Source organism: Rhamphochromis longiceps, linkage group LG8, assembly GCF_057381845.1.
Source record: "Rhamphochromis longiceps isolate RC_006_pf linkage group LG8, R_longiceps_female_GT1.1, whole genome shotgun sequence".
NCBI classification, from domain to species: Eukaryota; Metazoa; Chordata; class Actinopteri; order Cichliformes; family Cichlidae; genus Rhamphochromis; species Rhamphochromis longiceps.
Genome location: NC_140564.1, coordinates 18,667,436 through 18,684,660, shown reverse-complemented (window position 1 = coordinate 18,684,660; position 17,225 = coordinate 18,667,436). Strand labels below are relative to the sequence as shown.

General features: G+C 40.2%; 2 protein-coding genes across 2 annotated transcripts; one reads left to right on the top strand and one right to left on the bottom strand.

Moving 5' to 3' along the window:
* Nucleotides 1–243: 243 nt before the first annotated feature.
* LOC146663491 (serine protease 27-like) lies at nt 244–2,871 on the bottom strand. The gene is made up of 6 exons (XM_085416287.1): nt 2,533–2,871; nt 2,207–2,319; nt 2,027–2,106; nt 1,312–1,583; nt 916–1,076; nt 244–713 (listed from the first exon to the last, which is right to left on the bottom strand). The coding sequence occupies exons 1-6, from the start codon at nt 2,576–2,578 to the stop codon at nt 456–458; spliced, it is 930 nt and encodes a 309-aa protein (XP_085272413.1). The 5' UTR covers nt 2,579–2,871; the 3' UTR covers nt 244–455.
* Nucleotides 2,872–4,267: 1,396 nt separating this feature from the next.
* Nucleotides 4,268–15,656, top strand: pax10 (paired box 10). The gene is made up of 8 exons (XM_085416288.1): nt 4,268–8,358; nt 9,184–9,411; nt 9,597–9,794; nt 11,284–11,366; nt 11,499–11,655; nt 11,951–12,024; nt 13,485–13,617; nt 13,716–15,656. The coding sequence occupies exons 2-8, from the start codon at nt 9,306–9,308 to the stop codon at nt 13,814–13,816; spliced, it is 852 nt and encodes a 283-aa protein (XP_085272414.1). The 5' UTR covers nt 4,268–8,358; nt 9,184–9,305; the 3' UTR covers nt 13,817–15,656.
* The last annotated feature ends 1,569 nt before the right edge of the window (nt 15,657–17,225 follow it).

Below are 17,225 nucleotides of genomic sequence, written 5' to 3'. Positions count from 1 at the left end.
CTGTGCCTTCTCCTCCAGTCTGCAATTTGGCAAGTAGTTCATCCGTAATTCTGTGTTCTAAATGCGCATATCAGTCCATGATTACATTGCTCCACCCATCAAAAAGTATGGACATATACCACATCAGTCGTTGGTTATTGGACTGACGATTGTCAGTTGGAATATTTTTACATGTCGCCCAACCTTAGCCAGTGACTGTATAAACTGATGCAAACACAAAGATGAAGAGAGCACCAAGTTGGCTTCAGGTATCAAATCCACAATTTATTTCAAGTACAAAAGATAATGTTTACTCACTTGATTTAAAATACAACCTCAGCATATAGAAGAAATCAGTTTGTCATCATTTGCATGTCAGATACAAAGTAAAATATTGTGATTGTGAATAATCTGAACCACCTATACTCGTTACAATCAGTTTTGCGAATTCCGATTGCTTTACATCTTTCAGAGTCTTATTTCTGAAGTACCATCACTAGAGCGATCACACAGCTGAACAACACAACAAGAGCCCCTGCACACTTGTTTTGATTAGCATGGCCATAGAGTTGAATCTCTGGTATTGTGCTTCTAATGAAATCTGAGTAGCTGGTCAGCTTGGTATACACACCTGGCCTGTTTGCGTTAGCACAGCCAGTTCCAAAACTCACCACCCCAGCCTGAACCCAGGACCCGTTTACCATCTGACAAACAAGAGGTCCTCCTGAATCACCCTGAGAAGAGAGAGAGAGAGAGGGGGGGGGGGGGGGGGGAATCCAAAAGATTAATTCAGTAGTGCTTAAACAGAAGATTGCTCAAATCAGAGATTAGCTGACTACAGGAAAAAAAAGAAAAAGGGGGTAATCCAAAATATTTTTAATGCCACTTGTTGTTTTGTTAATGTAAACACAGCACAAACAGCTGATCCAACAGTACCTGGCAGGAGTCCTTGCCGCCCTCCTGGTATCCTGCACAGATCATGTCATACAAGATGTCCACCTGCTCCTTCGGGTCTGTTTGGTACATCTCCTGACATGAACTCTGGGAGATGATTGGCACCTGCACTTTCTGCAGAGTCCCGACTCCTGGCAGAGGGACTGAGGGGAATACGAGGACAGAGGATGAAGAACAAAAAGGATGGCGAGTGTTTGTGTCCAGTATAAATATAAAGCCTCGATCACAAAAATGAGCAAGTGTATGCACGATGCACTAAGGCCATAGGGATGAAATGTTATACATTTCTAAAATAATAGGTATCTGGTGATAAAAATGCTGTCCAAAAGTCATATGTATGCATGCAATGAATAAAGTCATGAATTTAGAAAGCCTTACTATTATCCCTGATGTTCCCCCAGCCAGTGACAGTGCACATCATGCCACTTGGGAACAGGGTGTCAGAGGTGGGTAAGCATACAGGACTGACATAATCTGACCAAGTAACAGGGCTGGCCAGTTCCACCAGCGCCACATCCTTTCCATTGTAAGGGTCAGTATAACCATATGGCACCACGATCTGTTTCACTTTATGTGAGGACTCGTATGGATTGAAGCTATTCTGCTGGTAGCGACCAACATAGAGAGTGTAAGAACTAACATCAGATGGACTGGGGGGAAAAAAGACAAAGAGACAATGAATTAAAGGCTAAACATTTACTTTACAAGCAGGTGTTCCCTGAAATGAGGACTGGTGAAAACAGAAACTTTAAAAAGTAGCAGTTCTGGGTTTAGGTTTCACAATTTTTGTCTATAAGATGGTTTTTGTATGCAAGAATGCTACATGTGGGTGAAAAACAACAACAACAACAAATCAAGCATAATCTGTTTTTAACTCATTCACTGCCATTGACGTCTATAGCCGTCAATTGCAGTGAATGAGTCAATGGGTTTAACTCATTCACTGCCAATGGCTGGCAGTGAATGAGTTAATGTCATTCTTTTTCAACAAATGAGAGGACACAAGAAAGACTTCCAAAAAGAAGAAGAAGAAGAAGAAGAAGAAGAAGAAAAAACAGAAACAGGCCCATTTCTAAGAGGAAAGTGTTCTTACTTGGGGAAACAATGTGCTGCAGATAGAACCCAGTTTTCCGTGATCAGAGAGCCTCCACAGATATGACCATCAGGGTGTTTCTGTAACCAATGAGGATTTAGTGAGTAGAGTAATTCAAATCTACACTTTACAATTTAATACATGAAAATCTACTAAAAATCTAAGTTCCCAAGGCTTCACCTGTACATCCACCTGCCACGGCCACTCGCCTACTAACGAATCCAGCCCGCCCACAATCCTGTCCTGCATTAATGGTGGTCGTCCACATTCTTGGGCGTTAGAAGCCAAAATACCTAGAGGAGGGAAAGTATAGGTACACCACGGTAGCTGGACTTTTTTTTTTTTACTTATTATTATTTTTTAAATTAATGTTACTTAAAAAAAAAAAAATAAGAAGAAGAAAGAAAGAAAATGAAAGACTTCCTCAGCCAAGAACAGACAGCAGATATTTTTCAGGTGGGGAAGAAAAAAAAAATGGCGAGGGAAGCTAACGGGAACCTACTCACCTGTTACGAACCAGAAAACAGCAGAAAATCTCGGTATCACTAACATGATTCGATGTTTTCTATCACAAATGTAGTTCAACTACTACCGAGGCGGTTATCTCTCAATTATAAAACACTGTAAATATGTCCCAGCGTCCTCTATCATTAATCAAAGTCTCCAGCTGTGCAGTTAAGTCTTAAAAAAAATTACATTTCTAATCGTCTAAGTCGCCCTCCCTGCTTAACGGCGTCAAAAAAAACAATCATAGGTTTCGGGTTTTACCAGTATCGTTGAGATTCCGAGTATTCGCTTTGCGCCTAATCGTCTGTCTACCTGTGTGCTCACCTACAGCCAACCGAAAGTCTTGCTCCCCCCCGAATCCGCCGGAACCAATAACGTTTACCGAATGGAAAACCCAACCAATCAGATTGTCCTCCCCTTATTTAGTTACAGGTATCAGGTTTTTTTTTTTCTTCCGCTTATTAAAGGTGTTCTTTGCATACCAAGAAATTTTAGTTGTTTACATTTTGCCTGTTGATGAAAGCCTGTTTTTGATTTGAATGCACTTTTGTTTCACTTCTGTATTTACTGGTAAAGAGGAGCAAGACTACTCCACTACTTGGTAACTGTTTTATTTGAGTTAATGTCATGTGAGCTGTGCTTTAATGTTCTTGCTATATATCCAGCTGCATTAGTATGAGTTGATTGTGTACTGTTTAGTGAAAATAACCGGTTTAATCTCATTATAACGTTATAATATAATATTCTTTTTATTCATATAAATTTACAGTTTCATATTAATACCTCAAAACTTTTCAAGAACTCCGAACATCACCATTGAGGCACATTCTAAAACGTTATTAGACCACCTCTCAATAAAACATAAAAACACAAATATTGAAGAAATCTGTCAAAATCTAGTTTAAAACTATAAATTATATTGTTATTTATTAGGCATCTGTCTATAGGCTACTCATTCAAATTTGTAAATTTGAAAATTCATGGCTAAAAACAATAATCATAGTTTAGCACTAAAAATATAATTTTATTTAAAGAGCCTGTCGACACTGGTGCTCTTTTTCCATTAGAAAAAAATAGAAAAAATATTTTGGTAATGACCAGTACTATTAATTTAGGGCAGCAGTGGTATAAAAGTTGTGTTGGGCAGTGGTCTAATCTGCCTCTGCATTAACATTGCGCGTAGTAATTAATAAGCCTTTCATTTGAACCCAGTATTGTTATGCCTATAAACACTCCATGCGACTGTTAGCAAAGTTAACCATAAAATATTTTATTGACTAATTTTATAAAACTGACAATACTGCACACATTCTAAAAAGCCCCTGTGTGATTCAGCTGCACCTATATTGCCCTCATGCTTATATTATGTGTTTATAGATCAAAAGGATCATAGTCCATATCTGCTTAACAGGTGTGCAAGGGACACACAACCAGGGTCAAGCATGCACTAAATTGGACAAATAGTCTTTCTGTTGTTTCCCCCATAACATTATTAGAGGATTACATCTTATTGTCAAACTTGTAAACATCACCTCAGCTGATTTTGTTTTTACATGTTGGCCACACATGTGGTCTGTGGTAATCCTATTTTTCTTTACATGACACCAAATGTTTATTCCTTCTGTCTGTCTATAAAGCTGTCTGTCTTTCTCTCTTTTTTGCCTTTCTCTTTTTCCTCTCTTCCCTGCCTGTGTCTCTCCCTCCCTCCCTCCCTGCCCCAGGCAGTGTGTCTAGTTTCACAGAGCAATTGAAGGTGACAGGGACAGAGAGAGAGGGAGAGGGAGGGAGGGACAGAGGGAGGACACATCACAGTATCGCCCGAGGCTACACAACAGTAGAGGAAGAGCGAGAGATGGAGGGACAAAGAGAAAAGAGAGGGGAGACTCACGAAAGTACTCATAGGGAATTCCATACGCAGGTAATGGGAAAATGAAGTTACACACACACAAAAAGAAAAGAGTTGAAATGAGTGCGTGTGAGTGTGTGCCTCACTTGTGTTTGCCTCCAGGACACCCAATATCCCCTTTTTACCACTAACAGGCTCTTTTTTCTGTCTTTCCTTTTTTTTTGAGCACGAGCGATTCCTCTCTGCTCCTCTCACTCATAATATATGAACACATTATTGGATCCAGTCAGTAAGAGCAATTATAATGCACTCCCGTTTGTTTTTATTTTAACAACTTGATGAATATTTGTCGTGGCATTGTAACCATGGTGACTGCCTCCACCTCCACTGCCCCCACCCCTTCCCTCCCCTCCCGGCCCAGTCCACCTCCCCTTCCCCATCCCCCCTTCAGCGCTGAAAAAGCAAGGGATGGCGAGAGAGAGAGGGAGAGAGAGAGCGGGAGAGAGAGGTGACAGGAATGAACTAACAAGATGCACTAAAAAAATGCATGTCCCGGAGCTACATGAATCTTTGCAGTGAAGCACGCGCCGTCACACACACGCACAGAGACTCAAACACACACACACACACACACACACACACACACACACACACACACATTACTCCAGTCGGCACATAGGGATCACATAGGTTAAGCCACATTCCAACAACTGGAACACAATAAGATGCAACAATGATTTCAGAATACAGGAAAAAAACAAAAGGTTAACAAGCTAAAAAAAAGACAAGAGGGTGGGGCAAATGTGTGTGTGTGTGTGTAATGTGTTAATGCTATATTTTTGGGTCCAGTTTTAAATCAGCTGAGCAGTTTTTGTTACTCAACACTCTTTCACTTATTCCCTGATTTCTGTATTCACTATTAGTATTTTTTGTTACTACATTTTTAGGAACTTCTTTTTCGATTTTGTTTTTTTTGCACAAGCTCTACAGTTTGGTTCCCCTTGTTCTCCTATTACAGTAAAATGACTTCCTCTGAAAATTATTATTTTACATGAAACGTGATAAACATACTTGTTCTGTATAAGATTGCCCGAAAGCTTAACCATGCACTGATTTAACTTCTTAAAAGCACATAAAGTAGCTTAAACCAACTAAAGATTCAAAGTACTTATTGTCATGTGTGCAAAGAAAAGCATTTCTCTGTACAATGAAATTATTTCTCTGCTGTCCACACACAGATGCCGGTTAATATGTACTAATAGATGTATAAATAAATAAATGGAGACAAAAAATGAAGTATTAAATAGATTTATGAAATAGCATGAAATAGATAAAGTCTCATTTGAATCAACTGTAAAAAGCTTTTTTTAAAACAATGTAATCACACAATATGCATTATGTATGAGTAGTTGTGAAATTTATCTATTCTGTATTATAAAAACTAATATCCGTGCTTAAAGTACGTCATGCTGTTATTCCTGTCAGGGTGAGGGTTTCTTTTAAGAAGTATTCAATATTTTTTTCTTAATTAAAGTGTCTAAACGTTTCTTCCACCACTGTTCTTCCTTGTTTTTTTACCTTTGAACTTGTCAAGTCTTTTTCTTTTCTCCGAGGCACGTCTTGGAGGAAAGTAACAGAGAAAGAGGGAGGTGCAGGGAGGGGGGCTTGGATGAAGCAATGGGGGCAGCGGCGAAAGAATAGCAGAGTATGAAAGAGAGAGGGAGCGACAGAGAGAAAGGGAGCGCAAAGTCTTGTCAACCGGAAATAAAACAAGCTGGCACCCTCCCCATCCCCAAGCCCCTACACCCACCCCAAAGTCACATACTTCTTCTTCACTCTCTCCATCTCTCTCCTCTGCCTCTCTGCTCCCATCTTTCATCGCTCTCTTCTCCTTTCTTCCGTTGCAAAGAGATATATTTAAACCCTGATTCTTCTCTGTTCTCGGGCTTCGACTCTACCGTGTACCGTCATACCTGCGTCATTACTTACACCTAAACTCAGACCTTGTGTGTCTATCGCCAAGGGTTTCAGTATGGTGCTCCTTTAACCCACTGTGGGGCCACACGCTGCCTTTGTTCATTGTCCCATAGCTGTAAGCTCTGCGTGTTATAGCAGAGGAACAATACCTCTGTGGTCAGGGAACAATACCTGGGTGTTCTCCCAAAAGCTGGAATTCAAACCACCTGGCCATCTGCAGCATCTAAACAGGCCCGAAACACCAGTGTAAAGATTTAAAAACTTTGGTTGTCTGATATCAAATAGCTGCTTTTGAAAGCTTTTGACTGTATAGCTGGACTCAGTTAGTTATTTAGATCACAGGCAGGTAAAACAAACCAGAAATTATTTGATACCTGAGTCATCATTTAAGATGAGAAATGAGAATATTTAAACCTGATACACGAAGGGATCCTGAATTGTAAAATCTATTTCTTCTGAAATTATAACTAAAAATGAAAACTAAAGAAAGTTATTTAAACATGTTTCCTAATTATTTTCTTTCTTTGAAAATCCTACAAATGATAATGCAGGCGAGTCGCCGCTGTAGGCCAAAGTAAAAGATAATTAACTGAATAAATTAGTGAATGGTTTTGTTAAACAGCATTTTAACTTGCTTTATAGCGTGACATGTTTATGTTCTAAAAATACATTATCATAAAACTATGACATTTTTGTCTTAAAAGGGAAATTTCATAGTTTTATAAAATGATAAAATGACGAATGAATATACAGATCATTTAAAACAGACTATCTGTTGTTTTAATTCAGATTTCCAGAAAAACAAATGTACATTTATCCCAAAGGTTTAAATATCAGTGAATAAATAAATAATAATGAGCTTAATAATAATAGCTAAAATAGCGTATTTATAGGTTGCAAATGAACTTTTTTCCTTAATTATATCTGGTCATAAAGAATATTTTTGTATCTAATGAGATTTGTAGTAAAATGATTGCTCATCCTTCCTCAATCCAGCTTCTTAGACAAGCTGGAAGAAAATAAAATGTAATGTTAACCTTAATATTACACAATAGACAGAAACATTTTGCTTGCTTACTTGTTATATTTATGTTTTTTTTTTAATTAAGTAACATGCTTGACATATTTTCAGCAGTTCAAATTGATGACTCTGTATTAAAATATGTATTATTAAGCCTATGGCCCTAACACCTGTCCCTAAGTAATTTCATTGCATACATTAATTCACATCATTTTCACGATGATGTAAAGTCTTATTTCCCAACAATCATCATGATTCCCAATTATCTTGTAGTCACTGAATCTTCTCATGCCTACAAGACTCTGCAGTAGCAGCAGGACAGCAGGTACATATAGATATGTCAAAGCTTTATCAAAGTTTTGTCAATCACATCATTTAAACATCTATAAACAAGAATCAGTACAAATTAGGCCCCGCTAGTTAGGACAGCAAGTTTAATTATGTTACGTGTCTGATTGCTAGACACTTGACAGCTGGTTGTACTTAATATTTATGTGTAATTTATGGCTAAAATTGAATTCCATCATCTATTCATCAGCCACTATCGTTCCATTATCTGTGCTTTATGCTCTAGTCTCTCGGCCTCCCCTCCTCCTCTTGCTGGCATTAAGTTCAAACTTGACACTGATGTTGACTCACTTTGTCACCCCTCGGTGGCTCTCTCTCTCTCTCTCTCTCTCTCTCTCGCTCGCTTTCTCTCTCTCTCTCTCTCTCTCCCCATCGCTCGGAGGACAAGAGTGCCCGCAGACGCATTTCTCTCCAGAGCCCCCCCTTTCACTCTTTCACTTGCTCTCACCCTGTCTAACTCTCTCCATCTCTCTCCTACTCTCCTCTTTCCACACACACACGCACATCTACACACACACGGTATTGTCAACAAAGCTGGAGAACAAGGGACGTTGGGGGACCAGGGGAATAGAGGTCCACGGAGGAGGCGAGTAACACACACAGGACCCCCTCATCATTTCATCTGGACGCTTGGTAAGTTTGAAGAAATTGTGCTGTGTGTTTCGTTTGGTTGCTTCTTTAATTGCCGGTTTATCGCGGGCTATGGGGTCAGCATCGTCACCACTGATATTTATTTAAAAGATTTCTGGACTTTATATTTAAATTGTCATCCCTGTGCACCCTGATCTAACGGAATCACATTTGACCTTTGACATTTTATTACGGCTGTAGTTTGTAAGATGTGGCTCCGTAATGACATACCTTTACCCTTCTTGTATAACTCTCCAATGAGGAAATCTTCCCACCTCAAACATAAACCAACAGGAAAAGAGAGCAGGGTTTTTTTTTTTGTGTTTCTTTTGTTTTAACTCTGAGCTGGGTAAATATTTATTTAAGCTGATAACACTGATAAATGAAATACGTTTGCACTTTATCTTTCACAGTGACCATTAACCATGAGTTTGTTTTGGATGCTTTATGGCTGATCTTGCTCGCAAAGCCGCTGTACAGTATGTGATTGCCTGTTTTTTGGCTGCACAGACTTGCGAACATGTTTTGGTTTACTGGGGGGGGGAAAGGAGCTGAAAGCAAGTAACACCACAAATGTACTGCCTTTCAGAGTGGTTTCTAATGTACTTCATCTCCCTCTGGTATACTAGCCTAGCAATGTATAACACACACTCGTTACGACAGCGAGCATGTAACTAACTCCATTTCTGCCTGTCATCATGAGGCTAATTCACTACAATGCCAACCATGTGTGAATTCATGCGATATGAACCCCTCCGCCTTCTTCTTCTTCCTCTTCTTCTCCTCTTTTCCCCTACCCCTAAACCTTGCCTCCCCACCCCACCTTAGGAGGTACGATTTGGAGGATTGAAGAAGGGAGAGAGGAGCCAAGGTGCCAGTAAACAGGGTCAAACACGCACGCAGGACGGGACTCTTTTATTTCTCTTCATGGTGGTTTGGACACTCGTATTATGTATGAGAAGTTAACCATGCTGAACCTACAGAGCAGCTCTAACTGGAGTGGGCCTAACAACTGGTACCATGATCCCACCGCCATCCAGACGCAACATAGCACAGGTGAGAGGACATTTTCTGTCTCACTAGATCATAACACAGCCCTCACAGATCACAAGGAATATGTCTTTGATTTTAAACCACTTTCAAAGTCGTTTCGTGGCTACATCACCAGCCTTTACGATCTTAAAATATGAGACACACACCCATGTAACACACATCTCTTTTGTCACCTTCATTGCTGCCAGTGTCTGAGGGATGTCTGCTGGACACGGAGGGCAGCATGGGAGCCGAGGCAGGGGGGGGTGGAGCGGGCAGGGTAGGAGGAGGAGTCCCCGTGGAGCGGGATGAGGGCGAGGAGTCTCAGCTGAGGCTGCAGCTCAAGAGGAAGCTGCAGAGGAACAGGACCAGCTTTACGCAGGAGCAGATCGAGGCTCTGGAGAAAGGTCAGGCCATGCAAGCACGCACAGCACTCTCCTTGCAGCCAATCGCTGCTCTCCACTGGTGCGAGCCAGACCAGAGCGTGTCATGACACAGCTTGTCTTGCTGCTTTCCCCCCCCCTGACAACACCTTTTCTATTGGATTATATTTGTTACACCTTGTTTGCAGGAGTTTCTTAAATGGCTGTGGGGAGGGGGGGGATGCAAATGAGAAAAATCAAAAATCATCCCGTGTATATTTTGGAAGGACATCATCTTTATCAGAGCCTGCAGATGAGAATAAACATTACCAGATGCAAATTATCCACAATCCTCACTCCACAAATATTCCCGATCTGGTCCAGAATAGCCTCCAGGGACATGTAAAGCAGAGGTTTGATAATGCGTGTTTGCCGCGTTTGTATTATGCAGCGAGATCTGGCCCTCGTAGCCCCGATACCCTCTGAGAGGGATCAGAAAGCCACCCTTGACTGGATATGGCTGCAAAGGGCCCTTGAGCTAAATAAGGACGCAATGTCCACTGTGCAGCCGAGTGGAAATGTATCACTGTGGTCACTCTGTGCAAATGACATTAATGAGGTACACTGACCTCACTGCACAGCCAAGGCACAATAACAATCATGTGTTGACACGGACGCCAATTATAACCAAGCCAATTATAACAATTTGCAAGACTCAATTTGCAAATGTATCATTATTTTTGCTAAATAAGTATTCATTAAGTATTTCAGATCATTTACTGACTTTTCGGGTTTCGGTTTCTCTCTTGACATTTTACTAAAACATTTGAACGGAAACAGTTCAGACTATAAAGACAACTAGATCTGAAACTTCAGAGTTCATCAGGATGAATCAGACTGCCGCTTACAGGGTGAGGCACATTCGCGTTTCGACTTGTCAACAACAAAAATGTCAGCAGTTTGTCACCTAGAAATGAACTCCTTTGATGCTCTGAAAGTGAAACTCTCACTAATACGAAGTGTCTGGTTTCAAGCCACACCATTTGTTAGACACCTTGTAGTAAGTCACTTTATATGCAAATAAGTGACAAACAATGCAATTTTCCAATACTAATTAAGAAAAACAATAACCTGCAAGGATTTTTCTTCAGTTTACTTTTACTCAGCCTTCTGTGAAATAAAGTGCTTAGACAGCTTCTCAACTTGAATCCTTTCATATGAACTTTCTGCGTGTTCCATAATCATAAATATTTTATACAAAGTGCAACAGATAAATATTTCAAAAATGGTTGTAAGGATACAGCTCAGCATCCTGGATTTATATGTTCCAAAGAAGGATAATTAGTAATGCTGATATTAAGCAGTAATTACCCAATATGTAGTTGGTTGATTTCTGCTAAAATGACTCTATAAAAGTCAATTTTTGCTTAATTCTAATTCAGACTAAATTATATGATGGTTCCAAAATAGGTGAAGAGCATGCCAGGCTTAGGACTCACTTTGTGTGTTTGATGATGCTTTATATCTTCGGCAGAGTTTGAAAGGACGCATTACCCAGATGTTTTTGCAAGGGAGAGATTAGCGAACAAGATCGATTTACCTGAGGCCAGGATACAGGTGAGAAAGCTCTCAGTCCTCCTCTACAGTCCCATTTATTTGTTAGGCCTAACCTGTAACAGAATCCAATATAGACCAATGTAGCTGTTAACAACAAGACAAACGGGTGCAACGGGACTCTTTGATTGGCAGGTGTGGTTTTCAAACCGAAGAGCCAAGTGGAGGAGAGAGGAGAAGCTGCGCAATCAGCGGAGGTCAGGCGGTGTGACTTCTTGCTCGCAGAGCCAAGCCCCCCTGAGCACTTCCTTCAACACGTCTGTCTATCATCAGCAGCACAGCAGCAGTTCAGGTGTGTTTGTTGACTTAACTCATACAGCACACGAGGAGCCTGAAAGCAAGACTTTACCTATTCTCTCAATAATTTATGTATTTGGTGACAGGAATATTTTAGTAGTTTATAATTACCAGCCTCAGAGCTCCCTCTGCTTGACATTTGCAGGCTGGCAAACCATTAGAGGTTCTCCATTAGAGCGCATCTATATTAAAACATTTCCACTGCGAGATGCTTGTGCGTAAATTTGTGCGCACATGCTCACTGTGCGTGCACCCTGTGTGTCTCGCTCTCTTCCTCTCTCTCTCTCCAGGGTCCATGTTGAGTCAGGCTGAGTCGTCCCTGCCCAGCTACAGCTCCCTGTCAGTTTTCTCATCTGGAGTCCAGGTTGGAAATTCATCATTCGTTATTCATCATTTATCATCAGCACCTTCCAAACTACATCACATTCATCATAACAGATCAGAACCTGTTTATTATCACTTCTAGGCTCTGAAATTCATATTAATCAAAGTTAATAAATGATTCTGCAGCTGATAATAAAACGTGGTCACAGCAGTATTCTTTAATATTAGAGACATATGGTTTGAAAGACCTTTAAATTGATTGATTTTTTTAAACTGATGAACGATTGTGACATCGTGTGAATGAATATGAATTACATTAGGGTTGTTTTTTGCTTCTCTCAAATTTTGACTGACATAATGCCATAATTTGGACATTTTTACAGTCAAATAGATCCAGTCAGTTCTTAATAAGGTTCTTATAGATGTGGCTTCAAGCAAAGCACCCAATACACGAAACTGGAGATGTACACTTGTTTTTCTGACAACTTATAGCTCCTTCTTATCAGCCAAACTTTATTAATCATATTTTTCAACCACTGAATTCCAAATTCATTTTGCATTGAACATTTCTCCTGTGGAAAATGCAAAGGGTGTGTCAGGTTGAAGGCCTTGGCAGACTTTGGCATTGTTCTGAAAGCTGGAAGGTTTGCAATATTGTATAAAAGCCTTTGAACAAAAGGTTTGTTATAGAATATGAAATGGTTTTTTAACGAAAATGCAGTTTGCTTTCACATTCTTTGTCAGGAGCCTGCAGCTAATCCCCACTTTGAGGGATGTAGGATGCGCAGCTCTGTGGGTTTCCAGTGGATTGTAATTCATGTGTGCCAGAGCCTCAACAATAATGCATTAGAAATGTCTTCCCGGTCTGATTTCTGAAAATATTATCATCGCAACGTTTAAATCTTTAAAAAGATTTGAAAGAAAACCTTGACTCTTTTTGCATCTGCAGTATTAAACAAAAGCGTGACGCTGCTGTTGCCGCCGCGCTGAACCACAATCCGACCATACCACAAGCCTCTAGCACCTCCGTGTGGTTAAACCCAAACCATGTTGCTGTAACTGTTTTAGTGCTACATGGTCTAGTACAGCGGTCCCCAATCGCCGGGCCTCGGACCGGTACCGGTCCGTGAGTCTTTTGGTACCGGGCCGCGAGAGTTGAGGTTCAGGTGTCAAATGTATAGTTTTCAGGGTTTTTATCGGTTTTCAGCATTATTTTGTTATCGTTTTTATCGTTTACTCTGTTTTCCTGGGTCTTTTCACGTGTGTTATGAATAAATCTTCTTTTTTTCGGTACCGGTACTAGTTTTATTTTGTTGTATTTATCCGCGACACCTTAAAGGCCGGTCCATGAAAATATTGTCGGGCATAAACCGGTCCGTGGCGCAAAAAAGGTTGGAGACCGCTGGTCTAGTAGACAGCAATGATTCTGCTCTTAAAAGTAGACTTGTATGTAATGCGTACCAACATCTTTCTCTCCTCCACTCCTGTGTCCGCTCTCAGTCAATTCCTCCCCAGTCGGCCTCCTCCTACTCCTGCATGTTACCTCCATCTCCTTCTGCACCACGCAGCTTTGACTCATCAGCATACTCCTCCCCTCATCTGCAGTCTCCACCCTCGGCCAACTCCAACACGGGTGAGCGTTTATTAGCATCACTTTGTTATTTGCTTTATTTCTATCTGTGATTTCTGTCTGACTCTTTACGCTTCTGACTGTTTTTCTCCTCTATTCAGGGCTCATATCGCCTGGGGTGTCAGTGCCAGTCCAGGTCCCAGGAACTGAGCCGCAGAGCATGAGTCAGAGCCTGGGTCAGTACTGGGCCAGATTACAGTGAACAACAGACAATCGTTGCCAATCAGCACGACGAGAGAAGAAGAAGGAAAAAAAGGGCATGTAAAATAAAACGAGTGCGAAGAAAAGAATATAAGCAAGCACAGGGCTGAGCTATAGAGGGGCCTCGAAGGGGTTGCAGACCCCAAAAATGCATTAAATGTTTACAAATTCAGCCAAGAGCAGCTTTGGTTGCACTTAACAGTACTCCGGCTGTACTGGTGTTATCTTAGTATTATCAGGTTGCACTTTTGGATAGTATGTGTACATAGCGCTGAAGTCAGGGTTAGGTATAGGATCAGTCTGAGGTGTGTTTAGGATTAGAGTCAGGATTAAATCAGGGTTTAATGTAGCATTTGATATTTAAGACTTAGCTTTGAAACCTTCCAAAATTCCATTACACAGTCTGGTTTTTTCTTTTATAAGTATATATGATCCAAGCCAAAGCACTAAAAAGAACAAAGAGGAAAATACTGGTCTTCCTAAAGCTCAATACACATTTCCGAAAAAAAAAAGTGTTTACATTTTAGAATTATGTTGCAAAAATGTTGTTTATTCTGTTCAGTTTAATTAAATAGTGCCAGTTGACAGCAGAAGCCATCTCAAGGGGTTTTATGTTGTAAGGTGATGACCCTACAATATTCGCAAGAGGACTATCGATTTAACAGCAAAACTTGCTTTTAACCTCCAGCGAAACCATCCTCCCAGAGGTCAACCATCCACCACAAGCACTCGGATCGTTTATCAAAAAAGGGTGCAGGAGATTGCTTTGAGTTTTAAATTATACCTGACTTTACTTCTACCCTTCAGCTTTAAGATCAATCCTTAAGGCCAGCGTATGTCAGGTGTATTGTGAAGTGTAACCACAGTTTCTTGTTACTTGAGCAGCTCAAAGATATTGTGATAGCTAGCTTGTTCGCTAAGCATAAGCTGTGTGAGGCTACTGTGAAGATTTTAGACTTGCTTACAGCAATCACTTGTACTGAAACTAAAAACAAAAAAACAAAAAAACAAAACATACCATAACAAGTGTAAATCCTGCCTCTCCTGCCAGCAACATTACACTGAGACCACATATTTTTGTACAGACATCTGTGTATGATGAAGATAAGTGTGAAATATTGTCGGATGTTATTGGAGGGAAGAATGTAGCATGCTGTAGGCTCATTCACTCTCAAAGCACAAGTTTGATTAGTAATGCTGATGTCAGTACTGGCTGATCATAAAATCAGTCTACACAATAATAAAAATGGCATTAGCAGATTTTTGGGGGGCAAACTGTAAATCAGCTACATTTTGTCTCTATTCTATATGCTGTGGATGTAATCTTTTTATTCAATCAATCAAGAAATCAGAAGCAATTCCATAACAAAGTTTGCAGTGATATATACACGATACACCACATCATAAATATTTATTAGCCTATGACAATCAGTACAAAAACATAGTGCAAACACTCAAAAGACAATCAAAGCTGGAAGTAGAGGTAAATAACTGTGAAGTTAATGCAACACTGTCAATACAACAGCAATGGCTTTAACAAATGTGCATGACCAAAACAAGCTGCTACAGACAATCAGCTCCTATCAGAAATGAAATCAAGTATTGTACAAAAAGCTGTTGCTGTAATCTGCAGAGTTTGAACCTCTGCTCACTTTCCTCTGACTATTGGTTTTATTGATGCATCTCATACGAAATGTCTTTCGGCCCTTATTTATTTGTGTTTTCACTCGTTCACACAAGTCCTTTGTGTTGTTTTTGTTGTTGTGTGTTGTGTTAGTACTGTATAGCTACCAAGAGTCAACCCTTTTGTGAAGGCCTTGGATCCCTTTAATGAAAATTAAACTGTGTGTAATGAATCATTAAAGGTCTGCGTTTGTGACATTGTTTTGCACTTGCATGGTTTCACAAGTTTTAAAAGAAAAGGATAATAGTGATGTGTATGTAGATTGGTAACAGGCTAGTAACTGGTCAGCTATTTACGTAGCAACATTATTCATTCCAAAATACAGTCAAATTGGACCATTGGCTAGTAAATCAAAGGTTATTTGCAGTTAACCTCGGCATGCTTGGTGTGCAGTGTGTGCTTAAAAAATTTGAGGATACGGGACAAGTGCTGGACAAAAGAAGTAGTAGGCCTAAAAAATGACTATGTAGAGAAGATGAACAGCTAAAAGTCATGTGCATGAAATGTGAAAAATAAATTCAGCAAAGACCTGACACAGGACCTGGGAGATAGGTCAGATCCTAAATACGCATCTGACCCTTCAGCTGATCTCTGAAGCCCCGTCTGAGGAGCTAAAACCCAGACATCAACATTACTGAAGCAGGAATAACAACAACAGAAAGGCAGCCAACATTCAAAGATTAGGGTTGAAAGTCCTACAAGAAGCCTAGAGAACTTTTACTGGAGACTAATTAAAGAAATGAGAAGAAGGCTTTGCTAAAAGAGTTCAGGCTGTGTAGAAGAATAAAGGGGGTCATACTCCCTAGATTTGTACATACGTTGTTTCTGGCTTTTATCATGCATTTCCATGTGTGTATGTGTTGATACATTTTTGCATTTATTTCCCATTTATCTATCAAAATATAAAGAAATGATGGGTGACTCAAGACTTTTGCATGGTGCCGTAGAGTACAGGCCAACAGTATTAGGCTGTTTCTTGAACAAACAGGAAAACTGGAAAACATCATCTGTCCATTCCAGCAAGATTGTTTAAACTCAATTTCCCAGAGTTCACCATTCAGAATCTTTTGTTCAACAGCATGAATGGAACATATGCTGTCAACCACTACTACTAAATATTGAGCAGCTAAAAGACTGATCATTTCCCACAGGGCAGCGACATGAAGTGGGCATGATGGAAACTGGCCTGCCATTAGCGGGGCTGCATTTATGCGCTAATGGCTCCACTCACTTGGGCCCTGGAGGATGAACAGAAATTAAATACGGGAGGAGAGGAAGACGGGGGGGAGGGGGCAGGGAAAGATAACACCAGTTATGCTTTGCAGAGCGAATGGAAATGTAGACCCACAAACATAATGTGCTATGAGATGCCAGAGCACTCAAGCCAAATGCAGCATCATCCGTTCTCCAGAAATGTAGACGTAGACTGATGAGTAAAGGTAGACAGAACTTCCAGAAATTCCATGAGCAGTTTCCATGTGCTGTTAAAAAAGGCTAAAATGTCTTTAAAAGTTTCAATTTAATTTCTATCACCCTGTTTGCAAATAACTTTGTATTTGCAAAGTTTGTATATTTTTTTGTATATTTTGTCATACTCATTTTTTTGGCATTTGTCATCCTCTGAGGTTTCTCCTAGCTGCTCTAATGTGTTTCCTTTCCTGACAAATAATAAGTTTCACTTCCCTTTGGCAGTTCACTCAGCCCTCTGGACAAAGAGACTGAATAA